Source organism: Dryobates pubescens, chromosome 10, assembly GCF_014839835.1.
Source record: "Dryobates pubescens isolate bDryPub1 chromosome 10, bDryPub1.pri, whole genome shotgun sequence".
Classification (NCBI taxonomy): domain Eukaryota; kingdom Metazoa; phylum Chordata; class Aves; order Piciformes; family Picidae; genus Dryobates; species Dryobates pubescens.
Window position 1 is genome coordinate 5,101,580 of NC_071621.1, and position 16,531 is coordinate 5,118,110.

Genomic DNA, 16,531 nt, shown 5'->3' on the forward strand with positions numbered 1-16,531 from the left:
ACCTGCTGTACACACTTTTCTTAATGCACCCCAGGATGCCATTGCCTTTCTTTGGCCACAAAGCACATTGCTGTCCTGTGGATAACTTGCTGTCCACTAGGACTCCAAGGTCTTTCTCCATGGAGTCACTTTCCAGCAATACAACTCCATACTGGTGCCTGCTGTTATTCCTCCCCAGATGCAGGGTTCTGCATTTGTCCTTATTGAACTTCAAGATTGGCCTTCACCCATTACTCCAGCCTGTCCAGATCTTGTTGGATGGCAGCACAGCCTAACAGGGTGTCAGCCAAACCCCTGCAGTTTCATGCCATCAGTGAACTTGCTGAGGGTGTACTCAAGACCCTCATCCAGGTCATTGATGAGGATAGTGGTTAAAACTGGACCCAGTACTGATCCCTGGGGAAGACAACTGGCCACAGGCTTCCAACTGGACTCTGCATCACTGATCACAACTCTCTGAACTCTGTTGAGCCAGATAGCAATCCACCTCATGGTCCAATCATCTAACCCACTTTTCTTGAGTTTGCCTACAAGGATGTTATGGGAGACAGTATCAAAAGCCCTCCTGAAGTCAAGGTAGATGGTATCCACTGCTCTCCCTTCATATGTCCATTTGGTTATGCCTTCATAGAAGTCAAGCAAGCTTTCTCCTTAGTGAATTCAGACTGATTAGAAGTCTAAACTCTTCATATTCCTTCCAGAAGGCTGGAAAAAACCCAAACGTGTGATAGTATCTCATATAGAAGTTTCGATAACCCTGTCTGATAATGGTGAATGAAAATCAGAAGATTTCCAGTTTGACAGTGTTCTATATATGTTGCTTGGTATAAAATGCCAAGTTCAGGACAGTATAATCATTTAGTGTCTGATTCTATCAGTGTCACAATTTTCTAAGACAGGATCACATTCTGAAGGAATTCAAGTGTCTTCTCTGAGCCATGCAATTTTATCATAAACAATTGTAGTTCTATCACCAGACTCTGTGACCTCTGTTAGCCCTGCAGGAGACCAAGCAAGAGATAGTTCTGTCACCTCTTTTGTTCACATTAGTTTCCAGTTTTCAGGCTGGACTCTGCACTAAGTCAGACAATTCTTATATTGTGTAATATTACAAAGTTACTTTAGAAAGATAATTAAACCCTATGAAGATGGTGCAATCATTGATTTTCAGAGATAGTTTGACTTAATTTCAATTACTGAAAATGTATATGGGCTACTTTCATAGTATTTTCTCACTGTGCATAGATGTATGAGGTGCTTGAGCTGTAATTTTGCCTGGAGCAGTATTTATCTTCTTATATTTAGCCAGGGTTTTTTATGCTTGAATGAGGTATAGATTTGGTCAGGAAATGTCAAAATATTACCAGCCTTTCAAAGGTGTGTAGTGGTTTCCTTTTTTGGGTATGAACATTAAGAAAATGCATGCAGATTGCCTTATAATTGTCATCCTCTTTAACATCTTCATTGATGATATGGATGAGGGGGTTGAGTCAGTCATCAGCAAGTTTGCAGATGACACCAAGTTGGGAGCAGATGTTAGTCAGTTAGAGGTAGAAAGGCTCTGCAGAGGGACCTCGACCGACTGGACAGATGGGCAGAGTCCAATGGGATGGCATTTAACAAGTCCAAGTGCCAGGTGCTGCACTTTGGCCACGGCAACCCCATGCAGAGCTACAGGCTGGGGTCAGAGTGGCTGGAGAGCTGCCAAACAGAGAGGGACCTGGGGGTGCTGATTGACAGCTGCCTAAACATGAGCCAGCAATGTGCCCAGGTGGCCAAGAGGGCCAATGGCATCCTGGCCTGTATTAGGAATAGTGTGGCCAGCAGGAGCAGGGAAGTCATTGTGCCCCTGTACTCTGCATTGGTTAGGCCACACCTTGAGTCCTGTGTCCAGTTCTGGGCCCCTCAGTTTAAGAAGGACATCGAGACACTTGAACGTGTCCAGAGAAGGACAACAAGGCTGGTGAGAGGCCTTGAGCATAAGCCCTATGAGGAGAGGCTGAGGGAGCTGGGATTGTTTAGCCTGGAGAAGAGAAGGATCAGGGGTGACCTCTTTGCCCTCTACAACTACCTGAAGGGTGGTTGTAGACAGGAAGGGGTTGGTCTCTTCTCCCAGGCAACCAGCACCAGAACAAGGGGACACAGTCTCAAGCTGCACCAGGGGAGGTTTAGACTTGAGGTGAGGAAAAAGTTCTTCACTGAGCGAGTCATTTGTCATTGGAATGGGCTGCCCAGGGAGGTGGTGGAGTCACCATCCCTGGAGGTGCTCAAGGGGAGATTGGACGTGGCACTTGGTGCCATGGTCTAGTTGTGGGGTCTGTTGGGACAGGTTGGACTTGATGATCCTTGGGGTCTCTTCCAACCTTGGTTATACTGTGATCCTGTGATACTGTAATTCCGTTCAGTTTTTAACGTATTAGTGCACCGTAATCAGGGTTATGTAAAGCCCTCTTTACAGTCCTGTCTGTTATTTATGCACTGCTCACATGCACACAGCTGCACACAGCCACATGCAGTATGAACTTTGTCAAACATTTCACTCCCTGCTTTCTGTTTGAAGATGGTTAGTGTCCTTGCTTTAAAAAGAGATTTTTTTTTTCTTTTAAAAAGTATATTGGTTTATGTTTATTCATTTTGAACATTCTGCCTGTGAAGTTTATCATTTTCTTTTACCATTGCCAGTAGTTTAAGACTACTTTTTATGAATGAAGTCATTACAGCAATACCTCGGGACAGTTCAACACTTTTGTTAAAGTCGTGACAAAGATCTGAACAGACACAAAACAAAAGAAATCTCTTTAGAGCAGTAATCTCAAGCAGAAATGTAACCCAATTAATTGACTGTGAAGGTTTATTACATAGTAAAATACTTTGATTAAGTTTGGTCAACCATCATGTTGAAGAGAGAAATTTTGACTGACATGATTTGTTTGGGTTTCTAGAAATCTTACAGAAAAATTCTTAAGGATATTAAGGACACTACACAGCCCAAACAGTAAATACAAATGCCATTGTGTTCATACAATAGCATTGCACATTAAGACAGAACAGAGGTATAAATGTTTGGGGTTTTATGTTGTAGAGAGGAAGTGGAGTTGAACAGGGATATGCATTAGAAACCATGCTTTCAACTTAGAAATTTAGTGGAAGGACAAATAGTGAAGTGACAAGTCTTCAAAATTTCTGTTATTCATGGATGTGTGCAAAGAACTTCAGGAAAACCATAAACCCCTGGGTGTTAAATGGCATGTGCAATTCACTGTAGATCAATATGGAGTGATAGACATGGGGAAGAATCTTAAATCCAGAAAAAGAAATGATGGGTTCTTTGTTGATTATCAGTACTTTAGAGGAAGATCTTGGGGTCAGAATAGATTGTTCTGTGAAGACTCAGTGCTCAGTAGCTTGAAAACCCCAAACAAATATTAGAGATTGTTAGAAAAGGAACAAACAAAACAGACAATGTAACTTGATTCAGCTATATTAATCCTTCATTTGTCTGCACTTTAAATGCTGTGTTGAGTTCTGGTCTTCCTATTTCAAAATGGAGAGACTAAAACGTAAAGTGATTAAAGGAGAACAAGGTATGAAGGTCAAAGGTATGAAGTATCTTTGAGTTTGAAGGCTTTAGTATGAAAACCTTGTGAGAGAGTAACTGCTATAATTTATCCCCAGATATGGGCTAAATGTAGACAACAGGCAATTTCTCTTCACGGTCTTTTCCAAAAGCAGATGTAAAATGAACTGCTTAGGAATAGTATAGTTATTAATACAAACTCAGTATAGATACAGTGAGGAGGTGGTGGGGTCGCCGACGCTGGGGGTGTTCAGGGCGAGGCTTGACAGGATGCTTGGTTGTATGGTTTAGTTGATTGGGTGGTGTCAGATGATAGGTTGGACACGATGATCTCGAAGGTCTCTTCCAACCTGGTTAATTCTATTCTATTCTATTCTAAAAGAAAATAAAGCAATCTAGAACAAGCATAAAAGTATTTCTGGACTTAGTATCTTCTACATAGGATCTTAAATAATCCTTGGTATAGGACAAGTTGTAAGGTGGCCGAATATGAGTTTTAAGAAAGAGGTTTTGTGTAGTCTGGTAAATTTTTATAATGAAAAAAAAATGTCAGGCATTATAAAAAATGCAGAGTTAAATATGAGATGATAAATTTTGGAAGAGTTAATGCAGTTTTTCTAGACAATTTATTCATTAAAGATTTATTAAATGCTTTGAGGAATTCCAGAACTGTGTGGATTAATCTAATCTTGTTTTTCAAAACTTTTTGGCAAGTTTTATGCAAAAAGATTAAAAATGGCTAGATTGTTTTAAGAAAAAGGTCCCCTGTAGATTAGTAAATGATTAGGAGACAGAAAACAACATTTAGGAATTATTTGTCAGATTTGGGACAGAGCAAAGGGACTCCTGATCTTAAAAGGGATATAGTCAGTATACTTACAGATACAGACAAAGCAGTGAACAGTGAGATGATGCAGGGCCCCTCAGTTTAGGAAGGAGGTTGACTTGCTGGAAAGAGTCCAGAGAAGAGCAACAAAGTTGGTGAGGGGTTTGGAACATAAGCCCTGCGAGGAGAGGCTGAGGGAGCTGGGGTTGCTTAGCCTGGAGAAGAGGAGACTCAGGGGTGACCTTATTACTCTCTACAACTACCTTGAAGGGAGGTTGTAGACAGAAGGATGTTGGTCTCTTCTCCCAGGCGGCCAGTACCAGAACAAGAGTCTCAGGCTGCTCCAGGGGAGGTTCAGGCTAGATGTTAGGAAAAAGTTCTATACAGAAAGAGTGATTGCCCATTGGAATGGGCTGCCCAGGGAGGTGGTGGAGTCGCCATCACTGGAGGTGTTCAGGAGAAGACTTGATGGGGTGCTTGGTGCTGTGGGTTAGTTGTTTGGGTGGTGTTGGATTGGTTGATGGGTTGGACGCGATGATCTTGAAGGTCTCTTCCAACCTGCTTTATTCTATGTATTCTATGTAGTCTCTGTATTTTGTGCATTTAGTATTTAGGATAATATACTACTTTGACTTTATAATTAAGGGATTTGAGCTTTTGACATAGAAGGGGAGGCTGAGAGATATGGGACTGTTCAGCTTGGGAAGAAGACTTAGGGGGATCTTTTCTGTATGTATAAATGTGTCATGGGGACAGTAAAGAAGATGGAGTCAGGGTGCCTGTGACTGGACAGGAGTCAATGGACGCAAACTGAAACACAGGAAAATTCATTCAAGCATAATAAAACACTTTTTTAACATTTAAGGATCTCAGTCACAGGTATGGGCTACCCAGAGAGTTTGTGGAGAATCCATCTTTATCGGTACTCAAAATCTGACAGGATATGGTCATGGGAAACCAGCTGTGTCAGGGAATGGGAAGGGGTGGTCTCCAGAGGTACCTTGTGAAAACCGCTGTGAAGAATGAGAAATAATCTCACAATATTAAATGACTGGATTAAGAAGGGATGGGTAAATACAGTAAATGCAAATACTGTCTATGACAAAACCCAACCACTTCTGTGTGTTTACAAGAACTGGATCTGTAATTTACTACAGCCACTCAAGAAAATACAAATAATTATTGTAATTTATTGCTGAAAGCTTTTTGCACAACATATTTGGTATTTAGTGGCAGTTACAAAGACTGATAAATTCATATTACTTAACAGGAAATAAGATGAAAACAGGACAGGAAATAATCATTTTCCTTTGTAGAAATCATTCACTGTTGTGGATACTTGAAAAGACTCTGATAAAGATGAAAAAGAGATGGATCCTATGGAGGATGGGATGGCTCAGTGCAAGGTGAGGTTAATAAAAGTTCTTTTCCTTGCAAACAAATGAGTGAGGTATTATATGACACAGTTAGTAATGTTATAAAGAAAGCAAATGAGAAGTGGTTATTTCCCTCATTGTACATGAAGTAGAGAACATCCAACAAAGTAATAATTATAATAAAACCCCTAACTACTGGAGTACAACCTTCATAATGTAATTATGCCATTAAATCACAAAGCCTGTTGTCCCAGAAACCTTTAATGGCCAAGTGTTTGAATGACTTGACAGTGCAATTAGATGTAGTAGAGGAGGATATGCTTGTTGAGAGTCTAGGTGTGACCTTTGATTCAGGAAATTTCTGAAACTTCTTACTTCAGGGAGGGTGTATTGGAAAATGCTATTCCTAGACAATGTTGTCAGTTATGCTTTTTCCTTGTGCACCTGCTACCGGGTATTGTTGGAAACAGGGCAGTTGTCCAGATGTATCTTTGGTTTGCTAAACAGGGTCATTCTTAACTTCTTATTGGAATAGCTGGGTTGCTGTTCCATCCTAGGGCAAGGATGATGATTTCTTCTTCCCCCCCCCTTTGCAAACAATCATGCTTCTCATTGAGTTTTGGTTCTTTTCCCAAAGAAACACTTACAATAATTTTTTTGCCTTTCATATCAAAAAGGCATGTATTTAATTGTGACTGCTCTATGATGAACTGGATGACAAAAGATGTGTGTTATCCCTAGATATAGAGAAGGTTTTTGTAATTTTCTCAATGTTTGGCTTGTTGGGTTTTTGTTTGTTTGTTTTTTAATACCAGTTCACATCCTTATTTCTAGCTTTATTGAATAACATTCATGTCTTTGAAGATTTATGAGTGAGACCCAAAATCTATATTCCTTTTTTCCTAAACAAGATTTTTGTTGCCTTTTTGTGTTTTTTGGGTTTTTTTTTGTAATTGAGGATGCTATAGATTCCTTTAAAAACACCCATATTCTACTGAGTTCAGATTTATCATCTACAGAGGTTTTTGGTGTCAGTCATTCCTCTCTCTTAGGCACTTGCTATTTGTTGTGCAGTGCTGTGCACACACAAAATCATATTCCGCATAACACCAGCTGATAGGACTTTCTCTTAAGGCTTTGAGTGTCCTTTCAAACCCTGTCTTCAAGCTAATACTCCAATACAATCAGTTCCCCTTCAATCATAATGAGGATTACGCTACTCTGAGGAGGCATCTTAATTCAAATTTCAGTTGGAATCCCTTTTACATTCTCTTGCACAAAGACATGTAACCATCACCCTCTGCAACTCCTTAATCAGATGGCGTGCATTTATACAGAATTTATTACCATACCACCAAGTTCCTCCTTTTACTGCAGATATGTATTATGAGTTTATGGGCACCACTTCTAAGCTTGGGTTACTTGAAGTAATCAGGTGGGAGCAGGGATGGCCATGGGGGAGGATGCAATTCCTGGAAAGTTGTTCGTCATTTCAGGGATTAACTGATACATAACTGTGACTAAACAAGTCAAAGGATGCACATTTATCTCAGGTAGACAGGTTCCCCAGGCACTAGTGAATGAAGGGATCACACTTGTGAGAGGCTGAGGTCTGTGGAGAGGGCTTGGACATGATGTGAGGGCTTACCCCTGCCTCCCCTCCCAGGGGTCAGGTCATTCTCTGGACCACCACATCCCAGGTGGTTTGCATCTTAGCATTCGTTGCAAAATGTTTTTATTTGTATTTAGTTTCTGTGTTATCCTGCATTAAGTTAGGAAATTCTCCCACAGTGAACGTTGATAAGCAAGGGGGTTTTGGATTTGTGGATCTCTTCTCTCCAGGCAACCTTTAGCTTTACAGGATGTGTCATTGCTCATAGACTATTTTAAATTTCTTTGTGATGCCCTGCAGTACGTTGCCTTGAAATGTCAATATTGCAAATTCCCATTTCTGCAAAATCCCAATTGGAAGAGCTGTTGCCTGTTTTATCAAGATCAATTTTTTACATAGATTATGAGTGTGAATAGCGATTAATCTTTTGGAGAGCATTTCATGTTCAAAGAAATGGAAAATATTGTATAAAGAATCCATGGAGAGGTATTGGGACCCCCTAAATACTGATAGTATAGATGTTTCCCTACCATGCTGGGTTTCTATGGGTAGTGCTTTTGCTGCCATCCTTCTTCAGGCTGAGCAATCCTCTGTGATAATTATATTGAAATTCCTGAAATAACCCTCAACGTTAGGATTCGTAGAATGGTTTGGGTTGGAAGGGACCTTAAAGATCATCCAATTCCAACTCCCCTGGCATTGGCAGGGAGGCCTTCCACTAGACCAGGTTGCTCAAGGCCTCATCCAGCCTGGCCTTGAATACCTCCAGGGAGGGGGCATCCACAATCTCCCTGGACAACATGTTCCAGTGTCTCACCACCCTCACTGGCAAGAATTTCTTCCTAGTATGCAGTCTAAATCTGCCTTCCTCAAGTTTCAGTCCATTCCCTCTTGTCTTATCACTGCAAGCCCTTGTAAAAAGGCAATTCCAAACTTTCTTGTAGGCCCCCTTCACGTACTGGAAGGCTGCTATAAAGTCTCCCCAGAGCCTTCTTTTTTCCAGTTTGAAAAGTCCCAGCTCTCACAACCTGTCTCCATAGGGGAGGTTTTCCAGCCCTCTGATCACCTTCATGGCCCTCCTCTGGGTGATTTCAAACCTGAATTTATTTTTCTGTTAGTAGTTTTATTTTCAGAATTGATTTTAGTCATTATTGTTATTGAATCAATCTCACCTGAATTTTTCAGTATTCCATCAGGGATAAACAGAAGAAAAAAAATCAGGGTATTAAATGGCTTGCATAAACAGTTTTTCTGAGATAACTGTATCTATCTTGAGTTCCCAATAGATACTTTGAATTAGCATGAAAAGCAAGATTATTATATTTATGGGTACTCTGATGATCTAAGATCTCAAGTTATTCAATCCCTTTCTCTCCAAGCTTCTGTTCATATTCTCTCAGTGCATAAAAGCCATGGTCTGTCTGCCCTTTCTTATCATTTGCTCCAAAACACTTGAATCTAGAGTAAGTAGATCTTACACTGCAGATGCTACACTGCTTTGAATGGGCAAATTTTCAGTACTTAATGTAGCATTTAAAAGGAGATTGTTCTTCCTGCCATCTACTCACTTTGCTCAGAAGACCTCTGAAGGATGCACTAGAAGAGAAGCAGCGTAACAGTGGGATGTCCCTTTCCTCTCCCACACATCCCCAGCAAGGGGATGCGGATGTCCCTTAAGCTACTTCAGAAGCACATATTGCTCTCTCTGTCTTATGGTATCCTTCTGATATGTATCTTTGAACTTTTTGTAAGGATTTTGTCATTTGTTCAGTGCCTTTATTGTTTCTTACAAGATTTCCTTTGAAAGAAGTATTTCAAAAGCCTCTATTACAGTAGCTGCTTTCACTGAGGCTATTCCAGTTTTTGTAATACTCCAGGCTCCAGAATCTGGTTTTCAAACTCTCTGTTGAATCAGGCTGGAAACAGGCATCTGAAGTGACTGTTCCACAAAATAATTATTTTTTTCCCAGTGGTCCACAGTGAAGATATGCAAATACGAATAAAATCAAAGCTCAGTGCCTTCCAAATGAACTAATGAATAACCATTTATATAACAGCAAAATAAAGCAAATTAAAATTTGTTGTGAACACAAGCTCTTTTAAAAGAACAAATTAAGTGAACATACTGAGGATAAAATCGTGATACTGGAGACCTTAATAAGCTTGGTCACTGCATAGGGAGTGCTGAATGAAAGGAGAATCAAATACAACTTTCACAGAAGGTCTTATTTCTAGCCTAACTCTATCTTTTGTAATAAAACATTGAGTTTGAAATGTTACTCTAGTACATCACTTGAGATGAAACAGTGAGGAAAGTCTCGTACCCATAAACCCTGTGAGCAGATTCTATAGAAATGGAAGTTTCAGTGGAGGGTTTGCTTGTTGATACTACTGTTGATATCTGGAAATTAGCATCAAGATGAATGTTTCTTCTCTGTACAAAGCTGGATAGTTTTAAAGGGGGGAAAAAACCTCCACAACAGTAAAATGAAAATATTGCAAATGTGTGCTTTGGTGGTGTTTTGTTTGGTTGTTTTTTTCCCCCTTTCTTCCATGTTTTTTCTTTCTTGGTTAGTCTCAGCAGTGTAATTTCATAGTTAATGGAATTTATAGAGAACAGTTATAAACCAATATGGAATGCTAGATGTCTTTATTTTGGCTACATTTATGACAATATTGTGTTGCAAGTCATTGCATTTTGCTGCAGAAGCACAGCAAAAATCCGTTCTCAGAATACTGCATTATCCTACCTTTTCTAAGTGGTTAGGTTGTCCCAAAAATTTCCATTCAGTGCTTTGAGTCTTCAGCCAGTGCAGCTGGTGGATGACACAGGATCTGTCTCAAAAGGGCTTACTCCCACTTTCTGAGTACATTCTCTGTGAGACAACATGAAACCAGTTTAATAGCACTGTAAGGATGTTATATGGGTACGTACCAACTAATGTGAGCAAGAGCTTGAACCAGATGACCTCCTGAGGTCCCTTTCAGCTTCATTTGGTTTTGTGACACTGTGATTCTCTCCTTGTCTTTGATAGAGCTGATTCACTGTTACTAAAAAAGGGAGTAAAAAACCAACCAAACAAAAAAACTGAAATTTCTGCTGCATAGCTCTGAAGTGAATGGGAAGAGAGGACACTCAGAGAGAGATACAAGATAAAGTTCGTATAGAAACCAAGGCAGAGGTTTACATAATTAGGAAAAGAAGGCAGCAATTTCACAAAGTTCATAGGTGATATCAGTACTTACATCAAATCCAGGTAATAAACAATAGGCATTTTGATGTGTTATGCTATGGAGAATTCTTGTGGATATAAATCGAATAAAAGCATTAACTTGTACTACCAAGCACAGTATTTTGTTTGTGCTTGTGTTTTATTTTCTTTGATACAAATTGGCATTAAAAAAATGCCAGAAAAATGTTAGAATATTATTAACTGTCAACCTAAGTTGAATGTCACAGAAGATATTTATTTCATGCTTAATCACATTTTATATTAGCACTGTGAAGCGTTTTCTGAGCATTTGGGCTAGAGTATTGGGGCGTTTCCTCCGACTGTGCAACCATTCATTTTGGAAAAAGAGAAAGGAGAGGTCTGCTCTAACCTATAGTGAATCTTGTTGAATCTGAAAATTATATAATTCACTTGGTTCACACATGTGCATCTCACTTCTACTGGTCCAGCCAGCAAATGGTCCTATCATATATGAATAAATGAGATAAACAGGCAGAACTCATGTGAACAGCAGTGCATTTGTACAGCCTTCTTTGCAAACCTGTGTGACCTCTCTGTAACAAATAGCTCCTTTTCTTAATGATTTTACACTGTGGCTAGTACTTCATAGTGGCATGCCTATATTCATTGTCCTTCAGTTGACTGCATTGCTAATTTTCCATTTTCTGTATTATAACAGCTGGAAACAGTGAGAGTGAGGGCCAAGAAGCAGTGAAGAAAATACAAGAAGAAACTTTGACTCGAAAAGGTAACATGCTATATCCTTCTCTTTAAGGAACTCTTAATTCCTCTCTTTTTACTAGTATCTTCTTTTTGATGATGTCTCCTTAAGTATTGTTAATGTGGTGTTTTGGGGATTTTTTTAGTTTGAGGAAACTAATTCTTAAAGTGAATCTGACACAGCTAAAATGAGTAGGATTTTTTTTTTTAATGTTTTCAGTTTTGTTTGGCTTCTTTACTGTGTCGTTGAAAAAGGGCTGCCTGAAAGTTACAGTCTGCCTGCACATGTGTAGGGCATAATGATTTAATGGCTGGGCAAAAGATCAGAATACCAGTCATTTCTGCCAAGGGGAGGATGACAGCAGGTAGGAGTGGGTGTGCTCTTTTCCATTACTGGTCTTGCCTCCCATCATGTATATAATCTCATAAAAAATGTTGTGGGGTTTTTTTTAATTTTGAGGAGAACATGTTTCTAAAAGAACAAGGCTGCTGTTACTGAAATTGATATCCTAAACTCCTTCACAAAATAAAGCTGTTTTCTTAAAATGGATGGACCTTTCATATGAAGCCAAATTCCTGTGCTCTTGTGATGCTTCTATTTTTCTTTTAATCTGATAAGCAATCATGTTGGGGGAGGCATAAGGAGAGTATAAAGAAGAGTATAGCTTGATGACTATGAGAAAGGCATATTGTGCACTATCTACTGTGCAAATATAATTTGCAAATTGTGATAGAGGTTAGTGCATCTAATGTTCCATCTCATGAGTTCCATCTCATGGATTCACTGGGTGTAGTTCCTGGTAGTGTATGATGATTCACTGCTGCCACTTTGATGTATCATTTCTTGGCAAAATAATAGGGCAGTGATGCTGCTCCACCCTATTTAGGATCTTCATGGCTACTTATGGGATCTGATTCTGGTTTTATGCCTTTAATAATTACTGTTATGATGATCAAAATACGTTAATTATTGTATTAAAAAAGCCTTTCATTAAGATTTATCTTTTGGCTTAAATAAATGTGCACCTATAATAGCCTCAGGATATGTGTATGCTAGTTAAAAGCATCATAAATTAAAGCATAGTCAGAAGGATCATGAAAGGAAAAAGATAATTATTACATTGTTTAAATCTTTAGCTGGAAGTTTCTGTACAGAGACCAAAAACATTTAGAATTACATCACGTGATCTACGTGAGGCAGAATAAACTGGGATCTGCCTTTTCTCACATCTGTGTGATCACAGGCTTTTCTAGCACCTTTGCCTTTCTTGGGTTTTATGACTGAAGTAAGTTCTAACCTTACATTATAAACTTTGTCAAGAAACTGCTGGCAGTTTGAGGAAGTTAAAAATGAATTGACTGAATTTGTTCGTCTTTGTAATTACAATTGCTGAAGCTTTAGAAATTTCAGATGCTGGTAGAGTTAGCCTAAAAACAACCTGGAAAAGTATTACCTTTTCAGGATTTCTCACTAGTTATATAGAATAATTGCATTTACAAGTGTGCTACCCTGTGCACAGGACTTCTGTGTTGGCGCAGAAGTCCTGTCTTACTGCTTATCAGTAAATTTGCACTTTGTTTTGTAATGGGATGTATGTGAGCAGATGCTGTGACCAAGACTAGGCTGCACAAACACATCATCTTTTCAAAAGCTGCAGTTCAGTATTTGTTTAGTCACTGCATAAAAACCTTATCAGTTATCTTGACCGTTTTTCCTCTATCATTTGAACATTTTTTATGGCCCATATGTAAGTACTTACATAAACTTCCCACATGGAATATTGGACTCTTGAATGAAAACTAGTCAAAATGGTATTGCTGGACAGCCATCATAAACAAGGATTGAGATAATATAGCTGTCTTTCTTTTACTATGGACAAACTATATGAGTGGGTACCCTCACTTTACTATCCAGATCTCAGAACAATAACAGCAAGGAAAATCTCCTTGTTTGTTAGCAGGTTAGAGAGTAAAAGAAATCAAGAGACCCTGTCCTCTCCTTCTTGCCTGGATGATCCATATGTAGCACAGACATCTCCAGAGATAGCGCTGGGAAGAGGCCAGGCTTGTGGAATGCATGTAATTACAGTGTTTTAAAAACTCTATCATCCTTCTACATCTTGGCCCACTGTTTGTCTGGAGCTCTGTCTGCTTTCTAAGCATAAGTAGTTTTATTAGCCATAATCTACACTTCAGGGACAAGTGAGATTCAAAGCATGTACATAAGTGATTCCTGTGAAGCAGCTGATGAACAAAAACATATTAGCAATTTCAGAGGAGGATAAACGATAATAATAAAAAGGCTGTGCAGACAGGTGGTGGGGTTTATTTTTGCAGCAGCAAGGCAAGATATGAAGAAAGTGATGAGAAAATTTCTAAATACGAGGAGTCAGGAAGCCTGGTTGCCCATGCTGAAGGCATTCAATCCAGAGCCAGTGCCAAAGGATGGAGAGGAAAGCAGTTGCATTCATGACCTTACAAGGCAGAAATGCTAAAGGACACAGAAAATCTAAGCAATGTATCACATTACCTCTTCCTATCAGCCATCCTCTCCCATTGTTCCACACCAGAACCCTCCTTGGTTCCTCTCCCTACTGATTCCAAACTATTTAGGTATCCTCTTGGGTCTCTGTGCTGAATTATCTATTTCTAAGTGAAAAGAATGAGGAAGGACATAAGCAGCTGAGTGGAAGAGAATGATAGATCCAATTCACTTCACCTTCAGAATCTCCTCTGTGATAAAGCAATCAAAGCCCTCAGATATTCCAAACAGACCAGAAGTGCTGCACTGTCATTACAATTATCTTATGGGCACTATTTCCAAAAGACCAAGGGCAACAGATTGCTACACTCTGATTCATAAAGCTGGGAGAAGCCAGAATGATGTGGGCATTTATGTTGTTTCCATTTGTTAAACTGGGAACTTGTGTTGGTAATAGTAGCAATTATATGGCTGGGAAAATTGTTGATGACTAGGGATTACCAGAGAGATACTCCAAGTACGTAAGGCTCTGTAGTTACACGTAGGGTGTGTCTGTGTTCGTTAGATCAGGAGACTGCTCTTCAGGCAGCCCTCAACTGTTGCCTATTTGCTGAGCACACGTTTGCATCAGGAAGGGCACTGCAGGTGGATTCCCTTTGGACAGAACTAGCCTGGGACCTGGGTACTGCTGCAGCAGCTAACAGAGCATTAGTGTATGGGAGTCTCAGTGACCTGTAGAACTGCCTATGTCAGGTCCACAACACAAAATGAGCTCTAGACATTGACTTCTGTTTATCCAAACCACTTATTAATGTACTAATAACCATTGTTACCAGTCCTGAGCAAACTACATTGAGTTATGGAATTGGGAAATTTCTGTGATAAACTCAACTCTCAGTGATACTAGAAAAAGTCTTTCCATGTACATGAAAGAGTGTGTCTCCTGATTCAGTTATCCTTGGCTTACATCTCTGCAAATGAGAGCTGGTTTTAGTGTGATGATTACAGACATACAAATGTTGGAAACTAATATATAAACATGAATGAAAGCTTCATTCATTCCACCATAGGTTCATGAATGCTAGTGGAATCAGCAATTAGCAAAAGTTTATGCATAAATATCACTTAGCATAGTACCAAGGAAAGGCTCTCACAACTGCAGTGTAGGAGCTGGAATTGCAACTAGAGTCAAAGGAGAAACAAAATTATTAAAAGTTAGTGAGAAAACAGGGTGTAAAAGTCATATTAAGCACAGACCTCTTCAAAAGGAGAAGCCTGTGTTTAATCTCACCCAATGTTTTTGCGGCAATTTAAATAAAACCACAATTACAGAACTAGGCACTAAATCCACAGCATTCTTGAGACTTCCATTTGAAGACAGGTGAGAAAGGAAGAAGTGACTTTCTCCCTTAGAGTCAGAGGAATGCAGAGGTTAGCACAGTGGCAACCAAATCATGTCATTTACAGTCTGACCCACATCAAGACAGCATGGACCAAGCAGTAGGAGGAATGACATCACTTTACAAGTTCTGCAGTTCACGTGCATTCAACAAGCCTGGCTTTTTCCCAGAGCTTTTTCTTGGGATGTTTGTGCTCCATATGGCTGAGCCAGGGGGTAAGGAGATAATGAGGTCACTTGCTTCCTGTTGCAGTATAATCTGCTAACAAGCAAGGAGGTTTTTCCTTGTTATTACTGATAGGAGATTGAAGATTTTACCCAAAAGAAGAAGTGATAGGTACCAAGCATCATGCAGAATAACTCATGGATGGTTATTCCATGGATGCTGTTTCTCAAGCACCCATTGTAACAAAGCAGTCCATGTTTTCTGCTCTCTACCAAATCATTTGTTCTTGTTTTCCCCTGCAGGCTAGAGGAAGTCAGCTGCCAAGCATTCCCAAGCATTTTAGATTTTTTTTTTGCCCAAGAGTCAGTGGTAGTATTCACAGCAGGTGGACCAGAGTTGTGTAACTCAGTTCAGCAAAGACTGAGGCCTCATGCAAAAATATCACCCAGGTGTAGTGGTGCGATGGTTTAATCCACCCACACCAACAAAAACTTGGCTAGGCACAGTCAGAGAAGCGACTGAAAGCTGTATTTTACAAGCAATAATGAAATGCAATGAATATATAAAAAATATATAGTATTTACAGTATCATACAAGAATTTACAGGAAGAAAACAAAACACAGAAATCCTCCCGAGGAGGATCCCATCTCAGGTTCCCCAACCTCTTTCTCTCCCCTTTCCCTCTAGTTAGTGAGAAGAAAAGAGAAAAGGAGAAAAATATTAGGGAAATTCCAGTTAGTTCAAAGCAGTTGTTAAGAAGTTAGCTGCTTATCTTATCCGTTTCAGTCCAGGCTCAGCATGCGTGCAGTCTGCCCAAGAAAAAGAAGAAAGACGAGACTGAGACCAGAATCTAAAATCGTAAAACTACCTCCCACTCATCTACCAATGGAATTCGTTTAGAATTATCTTCCTTTTGTTTTCCTTTTTACACCCAAACATTCAGCTAGAGAGTTCTGCAGCTATCCTTTCTTAAAGGCACAGCCTAAACTGTCACGCCAGGACTTTTACTTTAGCATGGTACAGCAAAAATGTCTTTATGGAAGTGGTCATCCAGCTGATCAAAAATAGAAGAAAATATTTGTGGTTGAGGCATATTTTCTTGGAGTGTGAATAGAATAGAATAGAATAGAATAGAATAG

General features: G+C 39.6%; 1 protein-coding gene across 2 annotated transcripts in view; it reads left to right on the forward strand.

Annotated features, from left to right (window-relative positions):
* Positions 1 to 16,531, forward strand: part of DHRSX (dehydrogenase/reductase X-linked) — a 192,876-nt gene that overhangs the window by 52,409 nt on the left and 123,936 nt on the right. For both annotated transcript variants that reach the window (XM_054164798.1, XM_054164796.1), the window contains exon 3: positions 11,304 to 11,372. In XM_054164798.1, coding sequence (XP_054020773.1) covers positions 11,304 to 11,372 — 69 coding nt within the window. The remainder of the gene's footprint in view (positions 1 to 11,303; positions 11,373 to 16,531) is intronic.